The 27,542-nt window shown below is 36.1% G+C and overlaps 1 protein-coding gene across 1 annotated transcript in view; it reads right to left on the bottom strand.

Moving 5' to 3' along the window:
• Positions 1-6,693: 6,693 nt before the first annotated feature.
• AGMO (alkylglycerol monooxygenase) overlaps positions 6,694-27,542 on the bottom strand; it is a 186,176-nt gene continuing 165,327 nt past the window's right edge. Inside the window, exon 13 of the mRNA XM_082045599.1 lies at positions 6,694-6,965. Coding sequence (XP_081901725.1) covers positions 6,885-6,965 — 81 coding nt within the window. The 3' untranslated portion in view covers positions 6,694-6,884. The remainder of the gene's footprint in view (positions 6,966-27,542) is intronic.

Below are 27,542 nucleotides of genomic sequence, written 5' to 3'. Positions count from 1 at the left end.
TCCTCAGGGAAAATATTACAGGCTTCCATAAAGAGGTGCAAAGAGGAATCCATTAGTGGTGTACAACAAGTTTTCATGGTCCTGCAACACCCAGGACTATACTAACTAAATTCCAACACTACCACAGGGTTTCCTTGCAAGGAGAAGTCCCATGGAAAAAAATTCTGAACAATAATTCTGCTTATGTAGCACAAATAATTTTTCACTATTCTTTATTAATAAGTCCATTTACATACATAATACAGTCCAATTACCAGGCATAATTAGCCATAGGCATGAGGCACTCTTAGATTTTGACATGAATAATATATTGCTGGCAAAGAAAAGAATTATTCAGGTATATATCTTATTTTGGGCCATGAATGAATGAATACATTACTTCTCTCTTACATCTGTATTTCAGGGAAAATAAGTCATATATAAAATAAAACCAAAGGTGATATGACCTTTGATAGCACGCTTTGCTGTCAAAATCTCAAAAACATCCCTTTCATTTCTCACACTGATCCCAGATCATCAGGCTTTCCTCTGTTAGACAACACTGTGAAATCCAGTTTGTGGTGATGGAAGGGAAACTGCGAATACTTGAGGTTTTCCAAAAATAAGCATGTTGGTACATTCCTACAGTCCTGCAGTGTATAACACCTTTAACACTTTGCCCTCCCTCAAAGCTTTTTTTTTTTTTCACTGTGATTAAAAGATGAGCAAAAATAAAATCTGTGCTTCAGAATGATTAAAGGTAATGAGTCAGCCATGAGTCATGAGGGGATAGAAGGTAAAGGGCTGTTAGAACTGAAATCACAAATGCTGTGCAAAGGAGTAATGCCATTATCTTCAAATAACAGGCTCATGACCTCAAAGCGGACAGACAACAGCAAGAGACATGATCACACTCAGTAAGTTAACAGACTATTCTCTCAACTAAAAATTGCAGTTCAATTGTCTTACAGTATTTTTCTTTCCTGGCAAACATTCCTACAATTGTAATTTACATGCTGATAAATACATTCACGGTCTGTGGAAAAATGTTAAGTAGCAGAAACACTGCAAAATGAACAGTGTTTAAAATGTTCCATGATTTTCTTTATTTTTTTAATCTATTTTTAATCAAACATTATTACTACTAGGTTGCCTGCCTCTGCCACGCTAAAATCAGCAGGTTAGAAAATAGTGCGTAAAAACTGTAGTAGTACATCCAGAGGCAGAGACAGGCAGTGACAACGAAAGCACAGCACTGAAGGGAGAAGTAACTAGAAGGAATTAATAGCAAAGAAACAAGAGAGGGAGTAGAAACTGGGAAAAGGACAGTGCTATGATACTGGAATGGAAATAGAAAATGAATCATTAGAGGACACCAGGCAGATACCTGTGAAATAAATAAATACAACATTAACAATGTATGAGCAGTGTATTGTCTGTTTTGAATACGAGACTGCTGACTGACAAAAACAGTAAAGAAAGTAGTCACCTTTACATAAGCATGTTTGGCTCTCGTGTATCAAAATAAAATAACATATTTGTGGATATGAAATATGCCATTATGTACCTCCACATAACAAACCTAAAGCAAGACAGGAGAGGATATTTTGCAGAGATAAATAAACACATGACAGAGTCAGAGAGAAAAATGGGAAAAAGAATAAAGGAGGAAGCATTAAAAATATAGCAAGGGGCGGTGGGGAGAGGGTTCATTTTGTATCACTTTTCTTTGCCAAACCATAAACACAAGGACACTCGGCAGTTCATTCTTACTCAATGTTTCCACATTTTTCTGCTGTTTTCCATAGGTGGGGCAAAAATGACAAAGGACCGAGCCAAGTTTTCCATTGGCCCTGATATTAATATGGAAGTGCTTCTCCAGGATGTGAGATATCTTATTTTTGTTTTACCTTGTGGTTTGTATCTGAGTTTCAAACTCAGTATTTTCGCATTTGTTTCCTCTGTAGAAAGAGAGAATCCTGAGGTCCACAGTACCTCTCTTGTTTACTTTGAGCAGAACTGCTGGGAGGGCCAGGTAACACGACACACTGTGGCTGAGGTCTGCGAGTGCTGAGAGTTACTGAGGGTGGGGGGTTCCTCAGAGAGGCGGCTCTGTGGCCCACTTTGTTTTAATTCCAAACTGAACAGGTCAAACACCAACAGGGAACCAGGAAACCCAGCAAAACTCTGCCTCATGGCTATTGTATATGCCTATGCTGGAACCAGAGGTTTTATGGAAAAAGGGGTAGACCAAGAATAGCTTTTTCCCATTGAGTGTTAGCAGTCCCTAGAGTTTAAACACCGTGAGTCAAGCCTCATGTAATCACTAGGGTGGTTTAAAAAAGGAAAATATTTAAAAATATTACCTATTATGATCTTCCTCTTTGCCTCTTAGATTTAGAACCTTCTAGAGCTCTTGTTTTCAGCAGTCAGAAACATTTGTTAAAGAAAGCAAATAAGAAAAAGCAAGGAAAAAAAAAAGCAGCAGTCACAGGATTCCAGGAGCCAGATTTTTAAGACAAACTTCAACTATGGGCAACACAGCTTGCATACTATTGCAAGATGTGGCAATGCTGTTGGCATGCCCTGAGAGTTATTGCTTTTCTTGATGAACTCCATCACTGAACAATAATTCTTTCTAGCACAAGAGCAAAGAAGCTTGAACAACACTTACCTTTGGTGCCATTCAGTTTCGCAGTGTCTAATCTCATAAAATCCTGAAAGCTCACAGAAATTTTTCTGTAAAAGGGAAGCTTTACAGTACTGATCAACAACCTCCTTTTATATCATGGTTTTGTTAATGATGTCCCTAATTCCACAGACTTGAGAGAAAAATGGAGACAAGAAAGACAAGAGAAAGGGCCCGGAGTTCTTTGTATTTGTTATGCGTAACTTAACTGTCATCATTTATCCATCAAAGGGCTCAGATTTTAATATATCACAAAGAACACCATGTTAATCACTTACAGGAACAAGTAATTGTGCAACTGTGTTATTTTCAATTGATGCATCGTACCAAATGTTGAGTTGCAGTAAATATTGCATCAATCTTTTTTCCATACAGGGAATGCTCTGCCCTGATCCTGAGATCAACAGCAAGTTTTTCGGTGACTTGTATGGTGCAGGGTCAGGTCTCAAGTGAACGCAAGAGTCAGCTGCTTACTTCTGGATTTTCAGTAACTTGATATTGCTGTGTGGACAGTATGGGAAAGGCCATGTGTAGGGATGTGACATTACAGCAGCTGGAAAGAGCAGGGGAAGTCACTTTTTTAACACTCTTACTGAAAAATGTTTTGTTTATCTATATTTTTCCCCCAAGGTGTGCCACGGGGGAGTTCAATGACAAACAAACCAAAAGGAAGTCTTAAGCAATACTGCAAATATTACAAATGTTATTTATTATGTTTCTCACTTGGACATGTGAAGCTAGGGTTTTAGCTTGCAGAATGTATTTGTTTGCAGATACATGAAACAGTGTATCTCTAAAAGAAAAAGAGTTACTTGCACAAAATCTATTAGGTCTACATCAATATTTTCTTCAACAACTTCCTCACATAATTTACCTGATTTCACTTGATCCCATACATTTGTTCAAACCACACAACATGGTCAAGCTCTAAAGAAATAAACAATGGCTTATTAAACAATGGCTTACCAAAATACCACTAATATATCCTAGCAATAAGCAATGTTTGCATTTAGCATTCAAATCATTCAATTAACTGTATATAATATATTAACTACACATAATTCAATTCATTTGCCATCTAGTCATTATTACTCAAAACCAGAGATCATGGGGATGACTACTGCACTCTATGCAGTGGCTATAAAGGCAGTATGAATTAGATCCAGTACTTAGATCCAGTGTTAGCTTCCTGAAATACTGAAACAGTTTATATTTGAAAAAAGTCATGACAAGGCAGTTGCCAGGGATACAGCTACCTATCACATAGCTAATGGGAGAATGACGCAGTCAAGAGTGTTTCCATGAGCTTCTCCTTGAAACTCACTCTTCTCTGGGAAATGCAAACCCTAGCTTCTAGTCTGTAACACTCTATGTTGCTCAGTATGCAATATGAAGAACGTTGTTCCTCTCCTGTACCTTACTTTCAAAGAACCTATGCACAATGGCAAGTCCTTGGAAGCAGGAAACTGGGATTTAAAAATCCTTTGAAAAAAGGACATTTATTTGGCCTCTAATGACTAGGTTGCCTTCACCAGGCACTTTTTATAAGGGATGCAGTTCTGTTAGATGTTCGACATTCCCAATGGGTAGAGCCCTTCCTTCATTTGGCCAAACCAGGACTGACAAACTGAAACTGAGGAATGTTTCATTTCCAGATTCCCATCGAACTGAGAAATTAGACACTTTCAAGGTAGGAAAGTATGGTTTCTGTACAGTTAAGGATCTTCAAGAGATTAAGCTGTAACAGGAGTACATTTGCTTTCTTGTGCCTGATTTTTGCATATTTATTAGAATTAACTTCATATAACTATTTTCTTTCAGATAAAATATTAGCTAAACTACTGTGAGTTTTATATTTGTCACTAGTTTATATGCATTTTTTAATTTATTTGTAGAAAACTACTAGAATGAGAAACTGGTTATTTACGTAGAACATTTACATCTTAAACTAAACTTACTTACCTTTGAAATCCCATTACTTACAATACTTCATATAAATAAATAACATTCATTAGTATATATTTGAAATTAATTTAATTTAATTTAATTTAATTCAGATCTTCATTATTGTCCTTCCAAGATTGCAGTTTTTTAAATGCAGAAAATGTTAAATCTCTATCCTATTCATGTCTCTTTGGAGGATTCATTTTGATAAGGAAAGTGACCTTCAATATGACTCTTCATTATGTTACATAGTCATTACATTAAACTGACCTCAAAATATCCCTGTGAGCTTGATGTCACTATTACAAATTTTGAAAGTACACATACACTAACTTATGGGGTCACATAAGAAGTTTGTAGATTGTGCTGTTCTTCTGGAATCAGATCCTGTAATTTTTTAAAATATCCTACAATAGTGTTGTAAGAAAAAGATCCCAAATGCAATACTTTCATTAGGGTGAGAGAAACCATCAGTATTGCCATCAGCCCCATTCCACAGACATGGAAATTCAGGCAAAGACATGGTAAATTTTGGTCAGAACTGATAGTACCAGAGAAAGCTTCTGGCTGTCAAATCAGGGTGTTAGTCAAGAGATGATGTTTCCGCTCTTGAACTCAGAGGTATATAATTGTATTTATACATTTCTTAAAAAGACTTTGGAAGCCTACCTTGTTATGAATAAAAGTTTTAATTAAACTTCTCAACAAGTATTTTAAATCTGATTTCTTTCAGGTTTTTCTTGGGTCAGTTCTTTAAATATTCTTATTATGTAAAGTGAAGAAGATCCACAAGTCCTCTGTTCAAACACAGCTTCAGTTTAGGAAGGTATTATCCTTACTTTGCATTCCAGGTATTACTACCTCTAATCAAACTAACATCTGCTTTTTCAGTCAAATATTTCAAGGTCTTTGAGCATAATCTAAAGTGATAGGCACAAGGCAGCTGATACACAAATGGACTAACTTAAAACTTGGGTTTTAAAGTTAAAAAATATTTAAAATTGAGCCAGTACTATCGAAGGGCATTGGATCAATTTTATTTATATAACATTACTGTGTTTCTGTCAATTTATTGGAAACATCCAATTATGTAGACAGTGGTATCTGTTACAGCCAGAGACTGAAAATATGGGTTAATTAAAAGTACGCTCTGTCTAAATCTGAGATGTCTGTTAGCATGTCATCAACATCCTAAAGTAAAATGGAATGGGAACAAAACCCAACCCAAAATTAAATCCATTTTTAATCCAGTTATTATTACTAGTTTGAAGCATGCAAGACAGCCTACATTTTTTAGCTACTTGACTTTAAGCACTTCTAAAAGTCTTGGAGCCAAATAAAAAGTTGGAAGAGTGTGAGGAAAGAAAAACAACCTAGCTCCAGTATTTTTGCCAGTCCTGCTGTTTGGAGACTCCCTTTACCGTTTGTATTTAATTTTCCTATCTTAATACAAAACATCTTTCCAACAGCTCCTGAAAGACAAGACATGCATCTCTCCTGAGGTCACCCCAGCGAGAAATTACCAGAAATTAAGGACCCAGCCTTGCAAATATTTTGTCACGTGAGTAACAGTCAGTGGAATACCCATGTGTAAATGCTGGCTTGATCAGCATCTAAAGTTGGCAGCCGCAGGTGTACTCCTTAAATACTTCAAACTAAACTGCAAACCTGCATTATACAACACATACATCAGCCAACTTTGTTGAAGATGTTTCAACTCATACTAGTTCAAGTTATTTTATCATGCTGTTTTTAATAATTTCCTTGCCTCGACTACTCATGTAGCTGTATGTATGCCTTGAATTGGGCATGACATTGAGATTCTAGTGTAATTCAATCATTATGGAAAACCTGACATTCACATATGTTTATGTTTAGCCTCAATAGGAAGTCAGTCAGTCACTTTATACCAGGTTACAACAAATATGATATTAATTATTCCTATTGTGAAAACTACTTTTCACATAGAGTTACTAACAAAATCACTGCAAAATATGATTAGTTTTACATGATTTTGAAGACTTTGTAATCCATTGAATGGAAAAACATGATAAACTATCATTTTATTTAAATTGGAGGGAAATTAAATACTTATTAAAAATCAAATAAAAATGAATACACATCCTAATGAATCTTTCAAACCTTTATACAATTCTATGATAAGTGAAGTGATTTTGATTCTGTAATGTTCATGGTTGACTAATTCCAAGGAAATTAGAAGGTTATTCCAAAGTGCTGTTTCCATAATTCAAGTGATGTTAGATCTGCTCTTTCAGTGATGTTTATCTTCAGATGAAGTGATTCGCTTCATAAGTTGGATTACCCAGAATGCAGCACAGAGAGAAAACAAGACCTACAAGAGAGAATTTTAAATGAGAAATATCATATAGGATTTTTTTTTAGTTATACTTTTCTGTAAATATAATGAATGGGTGAAAAGACAGAGCTCCAGAGTAGAAAAAATATTACAAGAATTCTAGGCATACTGATAAATTCACTTTAGGAATGTATGCTTTCTTCTCTCTACTACTCTTTACTGTGTACATTCCTGTCTGAAATTGTTTCTGAATGGTACCAAAATGAGATAACTGGCAAAGTCTGCATCACCCTCCCTGCTTTGTAATTGAGTTTGGATTTGGAGTACTTAGAGTCATATATAAAAAAATCAGGACAACAATAACACTAGCTGTGACAGAAGGCAGGTGCAAAAATGTTAACTGTTCTTTTTGCAAATTGTCTGCAGCAATGCTGACATTGTAAATTTCATGGTAGGGTACAAATATCCAAAGTAGCTTTGAATAGAATCTGTGGCAAAAGATGTGTTCTAGTCACAGTACAGTAGATCTGTATAAGACTTATTCCACAACCTGCTATTTATGATGAGACATAAACTAGACTGGAAACAACCTGTAATACCCTTTATTTTGTCCTTGGATCTATGTTCTCTCTCTTTTTTTTTTTTTTTCCTAGTCAGTGAATTTTAATGATGGCTCTAATATTTTTTTTTTTCATTAATTTGCTGAAAACTGATTAGGGATGAGAAGGAATAATTGCAGGGTAAAGTCTAATACAGGTAATAGCTTTGTCCAAAAAACAAGAAAGAGAGCAGGAAAAAAGTGTGTGCACATGTTTATGTGAAATTTTGTATTTTAAATTTTCTAAAAGAAACCTTTGTCTTTCACATAGAAAAATTTCTCTAACTTAGAAAATTGCAAAATTAAGGCAGTTGTTATGGCTTACTGAAGTGAATTTTTTACTGTGAGTTAAACAAAACATTCAATTTATACAGAAAAATATTTTGTTCAGGTGATTTTTTGTTTGTTTGAAGGGACAGAGAAAATTGAAAAGAAAAGGAATTTTTGGGTCAGGTTATAATAATTCTTTTCTCAGGTTAATCTGCAGTGAAAAGATACTGACTAGGAGAGCTCCAATTTTAACATCAATATCATTCAACATTTAACAATATATGGCTCAAAAATCTACTTCTGTACCCATCCAGTCACTCACCAAAGTACATGAGATCTGAATGTTCAACATAAATAATAAATGACCATAAAACCTAAAAGATACTAATTTTGCACTAATTGAAGAGAACATGATGGGATCAGGTCTGATCCCTCACACAACCTGCTTGGGACAGGCAAAGGCTTTGTGTCATCTCTACATTACATACTTAGTAGAATGAGATGGAAATAACCCAATCAATCACTAAGTAGAATTCCAATCTGATAAAAGAAAAAAAAAAAATCCAATCCCCATTCAACCCTATCAAGACAAATTCAATGATTTTCATTGGAGGCTTTCATTCTACTTGAGCAAGGGTATACTGTCTACCATGTTTAAAACTTCTGATGACACTGCTGGTGCTGTATTTGTGGTCTCATTTGTAAGAAAAAACTCATAAAATTCACGCCAAAAGACTTGTAAGATTTTCAGACCTCTAGGTATGAAAGATTTAACTATTTTCTCTTGCATTATCACAAACACCTTGTAAAACTGCATAGCTCTATTTTACGGCTGTGGAATGGAAAGATTTTTTAAGCAGTGCTGCAGGCACATACTCTCCATATTTTGTAACGTGCTTTATTTCTATGCTAAGATGCTTCATATAGAAGAAAAACAACTACAAATAACTCTCTGTAGTTCTTATTTGGCTGTTACATAATTTGGATGTGTGTGAATCATGACATGCATAAAATGATGACTTCCATATAACATGCTCTTACTGCAGAAAAAAATATTTGTCGTGCTATCTCCAGAAACAGATCTCATCCACTTGTCATAATTAGTACTTTTCTGACACGTTACTAAAATAATTTCATTCCTCACCTCAGAAAGATCACTCCTATTCCTGGAAGAAGCATTAAATATAGAAGTATTTCATCTTCAGAAGCAGCATGTTTAAGCACATTTAATGACTGAGGTACAGGGCATTTGTAGGGGATTAATGACTGCTGGGAGATGATGATCACCTGAAGAAGCACAGCTATGGGCCATTAAGCCCCAGGAAATGTCCTCAACTAAAGATGGCTGTTGCTATTATAGTCTGAAAATGAAAAAAACATCTCAGGTGAATTTTTCTTTTTAAAATGAAGTGATGCAGTTTCTGCTTTCTTAATGAAATTCTTCATTGTGAATTTCTTAAAGCATGCAATCAATGCTTGTGGAGGCGTATTTCAAATTGCAGTTATTACATCCAGAATGAAAAACCACATACCGCACGTTGTGGATCTGCAGAACTAGTTTGGCTTCATGATTCCGTAACAGTATTGATGCATTGCCTATCGATGTCAGGACTGACAGTACTCAATAGTAATAACGTATTCATGAAACAATACTGTTGCAAGGTTGTGAGGGTTAGACGAACAGGGTTTGAGGAAAAACCCAGACATCAGGGAAAAAAATTAAGGGGCCACATCCTCCCTTGCATGACAGCAATACTGTCTGGCTCTACTGCTATAGTGCTGACCTACCCTGAGCAGAGCCATCTGCATGGGGCTACCAAGCAGAAACTTGCTGTGTAGGTTGGAGTTCCATTTCTTTTGATTGCTGCTACATATTTTGGAATTACAAGGCTTGAACCACTTGAATGAATGGTGTAATCGGGTGATGTCAGCAATGGAAAGCCAAGAAGATACATACCAGAATTCTGAGCAGACAATAGTGTAGGCAGCAGGAAGCAATAGAAGAGCATTCCACAAGGTGACCTGAACTACTGTTGACTGGTATTTTTCTAATGCTCTTGGAAAAACATATTTCCTAAATCCTATGTGCAGATATTTTGCATTTTCTGTTCAACTCTCTCATACTCTAACATGTTGGGTGGTTTTGGCTTCCCCGCCACTCACACCTTTGCAGTTTCTAAATTTTTGTCACAGAAATTCTCATTCCATCTTGTATTGTCCAAACCAACTATTTATCTCTTGATAAAAATACTGACATATCATTTTCCTAATTCAGCTAATTTTGAAATAAAAAGATAGAATGAAAGAGTATTTTTTTCCATTTTTACACTGAGAAAAGTTCCTACACAAATAATATTCCATAAGAACAATAGTTTCACTTCTGTCTTCAAATGAAAAATTACTGTGGAGAGTGATCATATATGGAACAGTTAGGCCTAAAAGCAGAATTTCTCACAACCATATATCCAGCAAAGTTTAATGCAAACTTTTTGCTGCCTTAATATAAGCACTTGTTACATTTACCTGTTCAAGTAACTGTAGATTAATTACAGACAGTGCTTTAGACTGCTGGAAGAGGATAGTCACCTTCCAAATATTTACATTACCTCCTTTCATGCAGTCTTTCTATCTCCATACAGCCCCTATTCTCTCACTGAACTAGCCTACAGAAATGTAAATAACATTCTTCAGAAGAACAAAGATAGCTTAACCAATGGATTGATTGCAGGATTGAGTCTGCTCTTAACAGGAAATTCCCAGTGGGGTGACAGAAGTTTATTAGGCTGTAAACTCCTCTAAAATCATTAGCTAAATTCAGGCACCCACTTCTGCATGATTAGCTTTGTTTTTGATCGCTAATGTTATTTTCTGCCATCTTCTCTTTTGTAATGACTTTGTAAATCTGAGTTGCCTAGACAAAGCATCTTTCCTCTTGCAGATTTCAGCTGTATAGACTTAGGCAGCTTTGGAAGTTAGTCTAGAAATGCAGACATATGTCCAGACAGCCCTCCCTGCTTTAAGGAGGGAGAAGAGGCTTGAACCACAAGACCTCATATCCCCTCCAAACTAAATCATTCCATTATTCTCTGACATTTCTCAGATTCTACCCAGACGTGTTCACTCCAAATTCACTGCAGAGACAGTCTGCAACTGTGCAACAAATTGGCTATACCTGGGGAATACCACCATTTGAAATGGAGCATTTTTGATGCTGGATTCTCTGAACATCTCAGTACTAGCTAATGTAGTCCTGGCCCTGGAGAAGGCTCAGGAAAATAAGCACATTTGCATACTTCATAGGTTGTCTGTTAACATCATAAAGTGGACCTGGTACTGGCAAATATGATAAATAATGAGCTGTCTCAATGTGATGCTGAGAATTGTTTGACACTGCAAATCAAACATGATTAAGGTTCTTTTCATATTCTTTATCTACAAATCTGGACATGACTTCTTCAAAGGCATCAGAAATAATTTCACAATATCAATATTAATGATAGAGTAATTTTTAGACTTTATCTAAGAAGCCGGTCTCTGGGTAATGTCATTGTCCTTTTCTAGTGAAGATGGAGATCATGAACTGATATAATAGTTAATAAAAATAATATTAATAACAAAATGTTTCAATAACCTGCTCCAGATTTCACAAGTACCTAAAAGGTACAATTTTCACTAATACCATCACTGTTTTTCCACTTCTCTACACAGGACTGCCTCAGGTGCTGAACTACACAGAGGAGAAGAAAGAAAACATCTCAGAAGCGGGGAAAGGGGTTCAGTGTTTCTGGAAGTCAGGATTTGGCTAAGAAATGCATGGATCTTCATTCTCAGTGCAATGTTTTGAGATTAACAGTCTGAGCCAAGTAGAGAAACGCCATGGTATTAACAGCAGATCTAGAAATCACTAATATTGTACAGTGCATAGATCAAGAAGACTATACTAGCAAAAACGTCACACTAACGATACCTGAAAAGGAAATCCAAGAAATAAGGTTGCTTCTCTGTGTACCTTCCATACACTTGGAAATATATGGAGGAGGAAGTGGGAAGCTGATTTGGTTTTTTTTTTTTTTTTTGGTGATTTTTTTTTGTGTGTGTGTGGGTTTTTTTTTTTTTTTTGTGTGTGTGTGTGTGTGTGTGAAAGAACTGTGGATAGAAGAGAACAGGGAGAACTACGATAGTAGCAGCTTCACAGCATTTGATCAAGATTTCTGTAAAAGAAGCAGAATGTTGATCACTCACAGACTAGTTTCTTGTTACTATAATATGCCTAACTAGTTTTATACTTAATTATTAACACATAATGACAAAATAATAGGAAGGTGATACATACAGCTCCTTCCTATTCTGTTAAATGTTTTAAACATTCCTTCTTTTATTAAAATATGATCTGAGACTTTAAAGCTAGATAATGCACGAAAACATAGGCTGCAAAAGCCCCCATACCTTAAAAGGCTTATGTTACCTATCCAGGAAGGACAAAGACAGATCTGGAAAAAGGATATATACTCCTCTGTTGCTTTCACAGCTGAGCACATCCCCAGTATGAAATCAAGTGCACTGCAGAGATGCCTGAGCTAGTAAGGATATAAGCTGCTAAATCTCTCTCAGCACAGCACCAGGTTGACTCTGACTTTCCTGGCATTGCACAGAAGCTCGTAAGTCCCATCACTCAGCTTAAATACATGGGGATTTTTACACAGGCAGTGATACTGCAGTTATATTTAGACCTAAAATGTCTTGTGTGCATCCAGCACGGTATCTTGCATCACGTCCTTCACTCAGGAGAAACCAGCACACTGCCTCTCAAAACACTTGTGCAGATACATGTATCCTATTGAATTGCTACCTATGAAATTCCTTCTCTCTTGCATCACAGAATAAACCACAACCTAAGCACTAGGATTAGGGAGGTTTTACCTCATTCTCCAAAAGACAAAAAAAAGACACTAAAAGAGGGAAGCTTTGCTGTCAGTCATGTGAATAAGAACTCCAAAGCATGTTAATAATTATTAAATCTTCACCCTGTGATGAGCTAATGCAAGCTGGAGATGCTATCAACATTACACTCATTAAGATATACATAAACTCCCTGCACCTCTTCAGTATTAAATATGCTTTAAAATATTTTATTGAATTATCTGAGAACACTTCCCTCAGTGAGATACCTAATTCCATCCATAAATTCCTAGATCATTCTAAAATGTCTAGGTATTTCAAGTTTAAAGTAAAATCTGGTTAAACAAAAAAATTATTCTTAGCTGTTCAATGAACATTTACGACTAACTTCTAGACCAAGCCTCTTCCATATTTTTACAAACATATTCTCCAACATATTATTTAGTAATTATAAATTGTCAATCATCACCTAAGATTAAAAATTTCATAAAACCTACAAAACAAATACACACTTTGTTACACATTCTAAAGCACAGTAATATTTTAGAATGCCTGTTTATTGTTCTTAGTTTCATTTTTGACGAAACAGTACAGAAAAAAGTTCAAAGACCAACAGTTTTAGAAGACCTTAATTCTGAATGTTAACCTTTTTTATATTAAACATTCTGCATTTTTTTCAGCCTCATTTTCCCTCAAAGTTGAGAAACAACAGGTATGGTAAATTTTCTCAATTATTATATTTTAAATGAACAACTAAAAAGAAAGCTTTCATAAAAGTTAAGAAGGCACTTACTCCATTTGCAAACATACCAGTTTAATATTTTTCAGGCTAACAGGCCAAATGAGATTGAAAGAGTTATTAATAGCTGTTTGTTGCAGAAATGAAATATTTTAGAGAGTCCTATCTCAGTTTGGATAAAGCTTTCGAGTTTATTTTCTTAAACATTTAAACAGGAAATGTACTCATTGAGACAAAACATCTCATTTACTTTTACGCCTGTCAGCAGCTCTAGCATAATTACACCCCACTGCATCACTTACTGCTCAAACACAAGCTGGAGGGTAAAACAGACATCTGCAAAGAACTATTTTGCTTTATAAGGTATTATCCAAATTACATGTAAGGAGCAGTTTAAGCTCCCTTATTCAAGAAATATGAAGCTAATTTTAGTTTAATCATAGAATCACAGAATCATTTTGGTTGGAAGACACCCTTAAGATCATCGACTCCAACTGTAACCTAACTCTAGCACTAAAACATGTCCCTAACAACCTCGTCTAAATGCCTTTTAAACACCTCCAAGGATGCTGACTCCACCACCTCCCTGGGCAGCCTGTTTCAATGCCTAACAACCCTTTCTGTGAAGAATTTTTTCCTAATATCCAATCTAAACCTCCGCCAGTGCAATTTCAGGCCATTTCCCCTTGTCCTATCACTTGTTACTTGGGAGAAGAGACCAACACCCTTCATGCTACAACCTCCTTTCAGGTAGCTGTAGACAGCAATAGGGTCTTCCCTCAGCCTCCTTTTCTCCAGGCTAAACAGTCCCAGTTCCTCAGCTGCTCCTGATCAGGCTTGTGCTCTGGACCCCTCACCAGCTTCATCGCCCTACTTTGCACTCTCTCTAGTGCATCAATGTCTAATGATGAGGGGCCCAGAACTGAGCACAGTATTCAAGCTGGGGCTTCAGCAGCACTATCACTTAAATCAATAGTTTACTGCAGAGATCTTCCATTTAATGAAGTTTAAATTGTTCTTTTAGGCTTAAAGAAATGAATGCTTATATGCAGTACTCTATACGAGAAAGACTGGACTTACATACTTCTGAGATAAGAGTAAGGGCATTCTTTTTATACAGTCATGGGTTTAAGAAAATATTAGATACCACATTGCTTAATCCTGCATTGAAGTAAGTTTTTACTTAAAAGATGGGGCAAATTAATTTAAATGAGCTCCTGCAGGAGGAAACTCTCCTTTATGCCTGCATCCTTGCTTGAAAATATAGGAAAATTATGGCTACAGAAAACAAACCAAAATTATTGTAGTTTGAACACAGAAGGAAGATTGCTAAACATAGCATTTCAGAATTTGGACTGGATATTACCTAGCTGTGTCACATTCATCAAATAAGCATCTACAGAGATAATTCAGCTTCTTCCAATTCCTCCATTTTTATGTCTGTTTAGTAGAATACTACGCTAACATTGCAGGAAAATACATTATACAAGTCAGTGTCCTTCTCTCTCTCATTAGCAGACACAAAATATTGGATGTTTCTATGCAGGTGGTTTCATTTCAGAGCACGGCTGTTGTTCATAAGCACCTTGGCAAGGTGGTAAGCAGAACCAAGAGCTATGACAAAGGTGGCTGCAAAGTGGAAGATCTCTACTTGCCAGTGTACTAAATATTATCTTAAGAGAAATTTGACTACCTACAAGCTCCAAATTGGGAATTTTTCCATTGTGTCGGGAAAAATAATATTAAAAAAATAATCCCGGCCTTTAACTATAACCCACAGACGTTAGGTCACTGCTGGGAAAATCTTTGCTGCAGATGTTGAAAAGAAGTGATGGGAAAATCTGGCTACTATGACTAATGGCAAATGTGAAAGAAAGGAATAAGAATGTGCAGAGAGGGATACAGCAATTGAGTGACAAGCAGAAGGGATTTCCAGCACAGTGAACAAACACCAGAAAATTATTCAAGAAAGACAGAGGAAGATCAAAGCTAAAATCCATTTGGGATGAAGAGTTCTCTTGAAGCCAATATGTTGTAAGCAGAGATGAATCCTTTAACTGTAAAATGTAGAACATAGAAGGCAGTTCTCAGCATAAAAAACAAAACAAAACAACAACAACAAAAAACAAAACAAAAACCCACCAAAAACCACCAACAACAAAACAACAAAACAAAACAAAAACCACCACCACCAAAAAAAAAACCAAAACCAACCAACCAAAAAAACCCCACCACAACCAAAAACCCCCCAACTTCTTAACAAAGGAAAAGAGTTAATATTCATTGATATCATAAAGGAAAAATCTTGCCATAGAAGATACATATCCAAGTTAAAGATAGACTGAACACACCCATCAAGCTGGCCAACCCTCTTTTGAGGCCAAAAGCAGTAAACTGTGACTGTTTTTAAGTTCCAAGAAGAAGAAAAATGTGCTGAGGTCAGTCCAGCCCTCTGTCCACCCCTTTACATGGAAAAGTAGATCTGCTTCTGGCTACTGGTGTCTCTCTTGCTTACTTGCTCTCAATCCACTCTTCCTGTGTTCTGGCTTGTCGCTTCTATTCTTGTCTGAGGAAACTCCTATTCCCAAAACTCACCATCTTTTGATTATATAAAAATTGTTGTTATCAACATTAACCACACACACATTCAAATGGGCTAAATAATTTATATTCCTACTCATTATGTCAAGCCAATGTAGTTGTATTATTTAATTAGGTTACAGGAAAAAAGAAATAAAATTTATGGAAGTGATCCATTTGACTTTCTACTAGGAAAACTAGGTGCATATAGTCTAAACAAAACTTCTGTAAGGAGGGTACAGAACTGAGTTGAAGAAGAAACCTCCAGAAAGGAATAATCAATTTTTACATCACAAAATGAGAAGGAAATCAGAAATTAGATAAAAAAGCATGCATGTATATTAAAACATGTCTACAATACAAAAAACTATGAAACATCTTTCTTTTCCTAAAAACAGGAAGCAGTTCACAAACAAAACTTTTCTCAAACATACAGTGCTGATACAAAAGGATGCTAATATCAACATGGAAGATATTAACAGAAGCATTTAATGTAGCCCATAAATATTGATCCAGCTTAATGAATGGTGATGAAGCCTTCTAGGAAAACATAGATAAGCAGGCTGTAGTCATGAAGTAGACAACAGAAATGAGAAAGGGTTTAGAAAAGTTGACCTGTAGGAAAACTTGAAGCAATTCTGCTGTGTATTCTTGAGAAACAAACAAACCACCCAAAAACAAACAAAACCAATAAAAAAACCCACAACCAAATAACAAAAGTAAAAAAAAAACCCAAAAACCAAAAAACCTCAAGAGAACGATAAGAACAATCTTGTGACATGTAAAAGAATAATACAAAAAGAAAATAAGATTATAAGCTACTGTTCAGGGTAAGAAAAACAACAACAACAAAATCTTTTTAAACTAAAATTGTCATTAGATAATAGCTGGCTATAAGGATGGTATAGCATTGGAATCAGCTATGTAAGGAAGCTGCAAAAGGTATGTAAGTGGTTAGACAGGCATGTGTCTATGGTGTAGCCATACTTGATCCTTCAATACAGGCTTTCTGCCGGCCTGGTATTTCTATTTATTCACAATGAACACAAAAGAAGTCTTCACCTCTAACTAATATTTGCTAAGATCTACTCTGCCAACAGTGGTAAATGAAGATGAGACTGCTTAGCACATGGAAAAAACATTGCTTAACAACTATTTTTTTTTTTTTTTTTTGCAATAACCAACCCCGTGCAAGACTTCACCGATTTAATTATCAGATGTGGTTGTCAACTTAGTAACAGGATGAAATGCAGGATTTTTTTTTTTTTTCCCAGTTTCTGGAATTGGACAAGATTGAAGCTGCTTCCCATCAGAGTAATCATAGGATTATTACATTTAGAGATCAGTTTGCAGTGGCTCTTGAGATGATATCAGCAAAAGCTGATGGCAGAAGCATGAGTTACTTCACTCCTACTTTACACTCAGCATACTCTACACTAAAAGCATGGGACTGCATAGTCAAAATCATCATCCTCTAAGACTGTGAAAGAATAATCAAGGAGTTACAGTAAAAGTCTGGGGTGCTGGGGCATTCAGTTCGCATTCTTTGCTGTAGATGAGCAAGACAGTCTTTACAGCAAATCAGATGCAAAACAGATAGTGGTTCTGTTTCCCCAAAAAGGAGTTATTTTCCAGTTCCTGTCTTAATAAAAAGATAGTTTCATTCAACAGAGTAATTCTGAGAAGACAAGATATCAAAAACACATAGATTTGGCCTTCTGTGATTTTTTTTTTCTCTGATAAGACTCATATCAGTAATTCTGAATGTGTGCTTTATTTTTTTGTTTACTCCCAACAATTATGTACTTGGATAAACACAATGGATATCCTTAAAAATCAGTTAATTGCATGCACTACTTCTAACACTCCAGCTATTATGCAATCTTTTTTCCATAACTCATGACACTGACCACTTGAACAGTAAAAAATGGTGTGAGAACTTGTTTCCATCTCATGATTATGCTGGTTAAAAAAACCCCACAAATCACTATATCATTAGCAATTGTGGAATGTTGGAAAAAATACCAATCCAGGTTTCAGTTTTACAGAAATACATCATTTTCTTATTTTAAGTTTTGTTGTTGTTTTTTCCCCCCATCTTGAATCCTAGATTAAAAAGGATGTTGTGCCCTAAATATGCTTGTCTTGGAAAGGCTACTTGGTATTGTTGTACTTGTATGTCAAAGGGAGGACTGAAGTCTCAACAATTGTTAACCTCTCCCATCATGTGCTAATAAAAGGTCAGAGGCCCACATGTGGCTTGCAGCCTGGGGAATTTCGCTCAATGTTCTGCCAGGGATGGGACCGCCTGAACGGTTTCTCTCATAAGTTTTAAGCCATAAACTGCATCCTACTTGGCTTGCTGTGCCAAAACTGGACCCAAGGGTATCCAGAGTCTTGGTTGATGGGAAAAAATGAGTGCTTCCTATGGAAGCCACAGCTGTTTTCCTGAGAGAGAGAGGACAGATGCTCAAATATTTCTCTACTTTCCGTTTCTGACTACCTGTTCTGGCAGCAGTTCCGAGAAAGGGGGAGGACAAAGCGAGGCATCCAGCTGCTTTCAATAAGTCTTGGCAGCACAGGTACTGATTGCCTAAACACTAAAAGTGTTCAAAAATATTTTCTGGATTTCAAACTATAAAAAAGGTGAGACCATGCACTAATGCTCCCCACCTTCCAATATTGAGCAGAAATTTAGTGATCAGGATAAAGACCTTATTTATGAAAGCAGAGACTGTGTCAGGGAAAAAATGATACTGTATACTATTGAAGAGTTACCACTCATAGAAGTGTGCGTGTATATACATATATGTGCAAAGAAATTCAAGCGCATACATAAAATATCTATATTTTATGCATTTTCTAGAAAGATTTGTTTCCTCCATCAGACTGTAGGCTGAATGTCATAATATGGATTTAATTTTGAATAGGGGGCCATATTTCTCCCTAGTATAACTCTCTGAAGTCAAAGGAAATACATATGCAAAGTTATATTATGTATTTATTTGGCCCAGGATTGTATATAACATCAGCTACCTCATAAATTTCATTGCAAGTACATTACATTAGGATGTGGCTTATGATACTGTATTGCCTATACATATATTGATGTCCAATGATCTTTTCATAGATATACCTGGTCAAAAGTCTATGTTTCTGTTCTGGACAGGTTATATAGCTGGTTTGAAGCCCTTATATTGGCACCCTTCAACATTTTTCTCCAGTTCTACCTTTTGGAAGTATTATATAAGTATTTCTTAAATGGATTTAAGTGGTACAATTAAAGCACAGTTAATTAATGTAAGCAAAAATTGAATAGTATATAGTTATAGCTGATATGTAAGCAGCAGAACAGCACATACATAAGACCGTAAAACCTCTGGATTCAATGGTTATTCATTGCTCAGTGAATCAACAGAAGCACTACTAGTCTAGCTCTCAGTTCACCAGGTTATCTTAAGGAGAGCTCTGTCAGCCTCATTCACGGCTGCCACGTTTGCTACCTGCAGTGCTCAGTCAGTGCCCACCCCTTCTATCACAGCCTCTCTTCCTATGAAATGAAGAAACCTCTGTCTGTCATCAGGGGAAGTAAGCAGAAGACCAATGCTGTCTGCAAAAAATTTTGTGAAAGAGCATCTCTATAAAGGTGGTAATTCCCTCCAACAGACAGTCAGAAAGGCATTCTGCCCATAAGCTGTCTGAATGATGTTTGCAGAAAGGCTCACAGTAGGCTACCTGAACAGCCACCGACCAGTCTTCCTCAGGGCTCTCACTCTCCTCCCCATTGTTCATCAAGACCCTTCATTTACATTCAGTCCCAAAAATGTATTGTTATTGTTGTCTGATGTCTAGGCAATGATCAAGACATCTATTTCTACTTCAACTCAATTATCAAGCTACGTTACCGATGTTGTTGCAGAGCTGAACTGCTCTCCTAGCCAGTGCATTCCCCAGACAGAGCAATAGCTTTGGCTTGACAGCTTCCACAAAGCTACATTGCTATTGTCTGAACATTCCTTCAGACCAGAGAAGCTTTAATGCTTGTGAAGTCAAACCCAGTGTGGTAGATACAAGATTTCTAAGTCATAAGGATAATAATTTCAACCCGCTGTGAGTGGTGATCTCATAGCTCAGCCACGCAGGCTGCTGCTCCCTACTTAGGGGTAGAAACCACCAGCAAGATGGATCACTTAAGAATGTTCCACTAGGAGTGGAACAGGAGGAAGAGAGTGGTTTTGCTTGACCAAACCATGAGAAGTCAGTGAGTCTGAGCTGATAAGGAAGAAAAATAACTACTGTATTTAAGCCACACCTTGCTCAAAACTGTTCAAACAGGAGAGTTAGGGGAATTTTGATCCCTGTATTATACACTTGATCTTGATTCTGCCCTGTGTTACTTTCTCTTTTGCAACTTATTCATTTCACTTCCAAAAGAACTAGTGCCTGACCTCTCTGCTTTCTTGTCCAAGCATTTATAACATAGAACCTGATAACCTAGCGGCTCCTTTTTTCTTTTCTGTCCTAACTGCGACAGAGGACTTTAGAAGTCAAATGGCTGCCCAAGATAATGTATCCGTTTCTGACAATAAAAATCAATCCCCCACTACCTATTTAAATAAGAATATAAGACTTTTCAATCGTCCATTAGGGATCAAAGAGGTTTTGCTGATGTATCATAAACCTAGAATGAACCTATATTGTAGTATATCTTTATCTTTAGTTTTAGTTATTTGAAATATTTTGCTGTGCTAGCTATTTTTCTACCCTTCAACTGACTCACATAATGAATTACTCCATTTTTATTGAAAGTACCTCCTGTTTTTATGTCCTTCAAGCACTCAGAATAGAAGCTTTTTGCAGTAATGCACATACATCAGCCAAATCATACTTTCAACAGTACTATAAAAACACAACATTACTTTTCCGTTGAAAGCCTGCATACTTAAATACTGAATCATATAGAAACTATGGAAAATAAGCGTGTTATCACAAAAATCATTAAAGCAGGATAGTGAAAGGGGACAGGGTTACAGAAGTGTAGACACACTTCTGACAAACTCATATGTATGTGATATAAGATCTAATCTTGCAACCCTTACTCACAAAAGTAATCTTACTGAAGTCTACAGGAGTATGCACATAAAAAATACAGGATTAACCCTGAAAGCCTGAAAGAAATCCACCTATTTTTTCAACTATGAGAACAAATATTGCATCATAAACCAAATGATGTCCAGATGAGAAAAATAGCTTAGCAACAAGATAATCTTATAGAAGACTTATGGGCATGTCTATAGTGATGACAGATAATAGAACCTGAGGAGAGGTTATTACAGACAATTTGGAGTATGGCAATGGGTCTCCTCCTGATTGTTAAAGAAATTATTGTCAGATACTGCAGGAAGATTAGTCTGTATCTAAAGGGATTTACTACTGATATCATAATAATGGCATCAGAGATAACTTATTTTTGGAATAAAAGGTTTAAAAAATGACTAAAAAGCACCTCTAGTTGCCACTAACCAGAGAAAGAAATGAATGACCTACCCACAGATCAAAAGGAAAAAAAAGCTAAGCACACTCTATAGAATTCTATAAATGCATTCAGGAACAAAGATAAAAATGAAGAGGAGCCAAACAAGTTGGGACACAGACGTATTTTTGAATAAACAAACAGGAGTTCTTCATTAACTAAAACCACACAATTATTCAATTTTAATGCACAGGTTTGTTCTGGCTGTAGCTAGGAGCTTTCTGTGGGACCTTCTTACAGGGCTGATTCTGATCCATAGAAGGGGAATTAGATCAATATGCTTTAATGCGCTCATCAGGCTATGAGATATGCTAAAATATTTGGGAGCTGTAGCATGGGAGGTGGCTCCCAGAGGATCCCCGCATCCACTCAGGGTGAGATGGACCTGGCATCTTCCACAGGCTCCCATAGAGCAACAGCAAAAGCCATTTTGTGATGATATCTCTATGCACAGTATCTGAAACAGGCCTTGAAAGGGCTTATTGCAAAGTTCTTCTCCTACACACACCCAGAGTAAGGACAAGTAATACTTTCTTTTTTTAAATTTCTGGAATTTTGCCCCATGGTTTGTCAGTCTTATGAATTCAAAGTCCGCTGATTTCTTTGTGAATTTGTATTCATTACTGAAATAGCATTGTCTAGAAAATGTTAGAATTAACATTTTTTTATGTATCTTTAACATAGACATCTAATTTTAGAGTAAAATAACCATATGCAAACCCAGACCTATGTTAATCATTTTTATCTCTATAAATCCATGTTCTCTTTATGAAGCATTGTACTAGGATATATTCACTAAAAAAAGAAAAAATATCAAATGAGATTTCCATTCTGATGGTGTAAAACCTTAACCAGGGAGTTGTGCAGAAGGTGTGGTTGCTCAAAAATGAAATGAAAAACACCAAAAGAAACAAGAAAACCCACAGGCAGACAGACAGAAAAGTAAATGTGAATGAGGATCTGGTGGGCAGGGTGTAATTTTCTCTACCTAGGCTATTATAGGACAAATATCGGTATTGTAAGTCACCTCTGTGCAAAGTGGACATGATGGACCGATTTGGAACTTAGATTGTTATCACTACTCAGGTATTGTAGTGATGAGAACATCATAAACAAATATGTATATACACTAGACGTCCATTACATATATCAGTTCCACAATATGAAACACAAATGTAGAGGAGTTACAGATGATATGGGTATTAGAAACATATGACTGAAGAACTTTCAGAATCAAGTTCGGTTCCCAAAGTGATAAGAAACCATGCAAACAAATATTTTGTCCAGAAAAACCTACAGAATATAACACAAGCTAAAAATATTTCCCCACGTGCTTTGCTAAACTTTACTCTGTAATAAAATCACAAAATCTACAACTGCTGTATACAACAAAAAGACCAGGGAAGCCATAGTGGCACTCTAAGAAGCACACATAGAATGGGATTACAGATGCTCAAATTCCTGTCTATATGGGCCAGCTTTTCATTTAATGCGCTGGCTAAAATCTAATAACATACTGCAGAATATAAATATATTTTCCACATCAGAGTGTCTGAAGTGAGTAATGTAGACTAGAGAGTGCTTTGGAATCTTCTAGGATGAACATATTGTAAATTATATAGAATTACAGTAATCTGCATCATTAATTTTTATATTTATTAAATCACATTAATTAATTACCACTTAGAGCATTTGTGTGGTTTCTCTGAATAACTGTATGGCCTGGTAATCCATCACAAAAGATTTATTGTGTGCATTTATTTGTGGAATGTTTAGTTGAAGCAGCACTCAATATCGTAGTAACAAATGCAGAAAAAAGGACAGAAAACAAAACATGTATCTCACATACATTCCCTTTAAAAGTTTTCTACACAGATAGCAGTTTTTCATGAAACTACAAGTAAAAGTGAAATCAAATCGAATTATTTGACATAAACATGTACAACATTTCAAGGAAATAAAATGCATGTAGTAAACTTCAGTTATGGATCCTAAATCTTGTATCTTAGCAGAAAAACCCCGGATCTCCAAATCAGAAAAGTTGTGTGGGTTTTGTTGATACTAGTCATCCAAGTGGCCAATTTAAAGTGAGATATTTATTACTTTCATGTGAGAAAGACATATTGCAGTTCAAACAGGAGCTGGATCAGGTCGAAAAAAAATCTTTAAGAAATCAGATTTCATTTCATGAACCCCAGAGACTTTCTTTTTTGATAAAGGTTTACAGGTAGCTTCAAACAGATGCACCTGGCATATAAGTCTCATTGAGAAGGTTAAATTCCCTCTAAAGTTCCTTTCGCTGACAAAACAATCTTGCCAGGTTGTTATGCTAACGAGTGGACATTGTGGCATGCTGTGAAAACTAATCACCTTTACACATAATCACAAAAATTAATAGTTTTTTAAGTCAACAACTCCTGTAGGTTGTCACTGGGGGCTTGTTTTCATTTTTATTTGTTGTTGGAACATTGCTACAGCAAGTATAGAGAAAAATCCTATTTAAACATTTTATGTAACTTAGGATTGAGTTTTTGTTCTCTTGCTGTTAAGAGTTGGGTTTTGCTTTTTGTGAGTTACAGTTTGTGAAGTAGGACATGGAATATCCCGTCACCAGTCAGAACTTTTTGATACATAATCATTTACAAAATGTAAGAATACTGGAATCCATTGTCTGAAAATCTCTGGTCTAAACATGGTAGCTGCTTTTTATTTCCTGAGGTTTCAAATTTTTAAATCTTCGTAAAATTGGTACAAATGATATAAAGTCATCATAGTGAGGTTTTTTACTCATTCCTCAAGAGATAAATGATGACCAACATACACTACTATGGAGAATTAAGCACCCATAATAAAAAATAAACAGTGACTCATTTTAGTTGTTTCAAATGTAATTATTTGTGGGGTTGGATATTTTGGGTTTTGTTTGTTTTTACATTAAAAATATCTCATCTTCTAGTCTTAGCTATGAAATAAGTAACTATGTTAATGGGATTACATAAACCAAGTTTATCTCTCATTTTGTGCCCAGTTATAATTTACAAGAACTTGGGGCGGTCCTGTCCAAATGAAATAAAACATCTGAAATAAAACACAATTAAAGTGACCACTTTCGTAATCTAAACTTGAGAAGTGCTCGGTTTAGTATTTTTAAATGGGCGCTCTAACCTGTTAGTTTGTCTGCATTGCCACCTGGAGGACCTCATAGCAAAATCAGGTTGAATTCCTTGGGTGAGATTCTGTGTTAAGACTCCACGAGTTAAAGCAGCTTCTTGTGCTGCAGGAAGCAACTCACTGTGGCTTCTTCCCTGCAAGAGGGAGCCCTGAAAAAGTCCAGAGATAGCCTGGAAGATGTCTAGCTACCTAACCAGGTATATGCTCAGTTTCTCGCTTCCCCTCCTCTCCACACTTGTCTTCTCATGAATTTGTTGGATTATTAATCGCTCCCACATATGAGAAACTGAGAATAACAGGACACAGCTCCTTGAAAACTGATGAATGGCAAAAAGGAGAAGATAAGGGCTCCAGTCTATCTGGACTACTTAACATTGTGGCAAATAACTAGAAAAAAAAATCAGTCTTGAACTTGGTCCATTAAGAAAAAAAAAAAAAAAAAGACTACCAAAAAATGCTACCTATTAAATATTGAACAGATGGTGGCTTTTTGAAACTACTGCTCAGTCCTTAGATTTACATAAAAACTCAAAAATCAGTGAGGAAGAACATGCTATCAGGTTGAGCAACAGAGATTTGAAGAGTTTTGCATCTGTGGGAAAAAAAATCAACCTTCAAAAGGAGCATAGCAACCTGCAGAACACGTCCATAAGACATCATATTTAGGAAGGAAAATAAGGTGATGCTACTTGGAAGCACTGTAAAGACAAGTCCTGTATAGCAACCAGAGATAAAGCAAAACGTTTTTAAAATAATACAAACACAGTGATTCTGAAGAAAGTTAGAGAATAATATGCGATAGCAAGAAACAACCACTTTCACCAAAACTGCCATATTTGCAAGAAATTAAACTTGTCAGCAAAATCTGAAAATTTTCCTTATGTTCCTTCCCCTGAAGGAACATAATACTGCAGGCATATTTTGGTTGTGAGTCTAGCTGGTCAAGCAGCTACTTGCTGATCAGTGCAGATCACAGTCTCCCCACAGATCCAAGTCATGGTGACAGAAGCAGATGCTACCCACCACACAGAGATGACACTGCTGTAGCAGGGAAGGCGGGCTGTTTCAGCAGGAGGAGGATCATTAGGAGTGAAGTATCCCCCATCAGTACTGTCTGGGAGATAACTACAGCTAATGATTAGATCATTACTTTTAATGTAAGGAAGATACTTACTAAACATTAGTTGGACACAGGTACAGAGGGTTAACGTGATACCAAAGGTATCAACAGGCTGGAAGAGAAAATTTAGTCTTATGGAACAGAGTAATTCAAACATTATGTTTATACACAGCGCATGAGTGAGAAATAACATAGTGAGCAAAATCTTGGAGAGTCAGAACAGTAGGTTTTAGCAGAAAACAGACTACCTGTTATACGCATAAAATAATGTCCTAGGTACAGCTGAGTGTTTCAGAAGAACAGCCTATGAAGACAGAAAGGGAAATGGAAACAGGAAAAGAAGGAAAAAAAATAAAGTTATTAAAATAATAAGAAAGTTGAACCTCCAGGAAGAAATCACGTGGAGTTACTGACAGAGCATTATTACACAAGTTACTTCTTCTGCAAGAGGGCAATGTTTTGGCTGCCTTTCACAGTACCTGAGCATGAAGAATCTTCCTGTGGCCAGATGCAAGACCTGTAAGGACACCTTCTGTTGCTCTTAACTGGAGTGGAAGATCTCTGATCCTACCTCTTTCTCAAAATTAACTAGGGATTGATACTGTTACTGCAGCCACATTTCAGCACCTGGATTGGAGCTTTATAGGCTGTGTCTACACCAGGAGCTCTCTTGCAATAACTGAGGCAAAGCACTAGTTGGAAGCAATTGCTGCTGAGCTATTTGTGTTTCCACTGTGTTTAAGGAACAGAGAATTAATCTGATGTAAATATTGGCATCAAATACAAATGCTAACATAAGTGTACTATTTAATTACACCAAAGCCTTGTATTGCTGGATGTGGAAGAAATCCTTCAACAATATTCTCTAGTGTTAAAGAACTATGACTACAAAGTAAGACATGAAGGATACAAAATAAAATTTAAAAAAGTCCTCCATGCTTTGACAGAAAAACGGAGGAGTCTGAAATGGAGGTGAGCAGAGTAGACAGAGCACAGAATAAGGAGTACAGCCTCCAAAACAGTAAGAGACAAACTTATTTTAGTATGCCACAGTGTGCCAAAACTACTAATCTGGTTTAGTATTATGTTGGATACTCCTTGTATTTCTACAGATTTCTACACAGGAAATTAAAGTCTGTACTTACTGTATGGCTGTTACTTAACTGTAACTGTTAGGCTTCAGTTAAAGTCTCTTTCTTTAGCAAAAGAGTGCTAAAAAATAACAAATCAATAAGCTGCTTGAGACACATGTGGTGAAAGTTTGATTTGGAGGCCAAAGATTGTTTCCTACTGATGGGAACAGCCTTTCTGCAAACTAAGTATTTTTTTTTAAATAAATATCAAATCTATGGAAAAAGGAAATTATTTAAAAGACACAGTAAAGAGTAGACAATGTATATAAGTGGAGAGAGAAGCAGGGAAAGGATGATGCCTGTGACAAGCTTACGTATTAGCATCAGAGAAGAAACAATAAGGGGGAGAGCAGAAAAGAAAAAGGATAGAGCCAGGGAAAGGAAAAACAGAGTAAAGAGTTGAGAGGCTACAGGAGATGGAGTGAGATGAACACCATATAAAAACACAGAAAAATTAAAAAAAATTAAAAAAAAAAAAAAAGAAAAAAGGAAGAGGAAGGAAAATTAAGGAAGAATCAATAATAATAGAAAAGAAAAAAAATGGAAGGGCATAAGAAATTTTTAAAAAGT

The sequence above is a fragment of the Streptopelia decaocto genome, assembly GCF_964273445.1.
Source record: "Streptopelia decaocto genome assembly, chromosome: 2".
NCBI classification, from domain to species: domain Eukaryota; kingdom Metazoa; phylum Chordata; class Aves; order Columbiformes; family Columbidae; genus Streptopelia; species Streptopelia decaocto.
The sequence above is the reverse complement of the archived record's forward strand: the minus strand, read 5'-3'. Positions and strand labels throughout refer to the sequence as shown.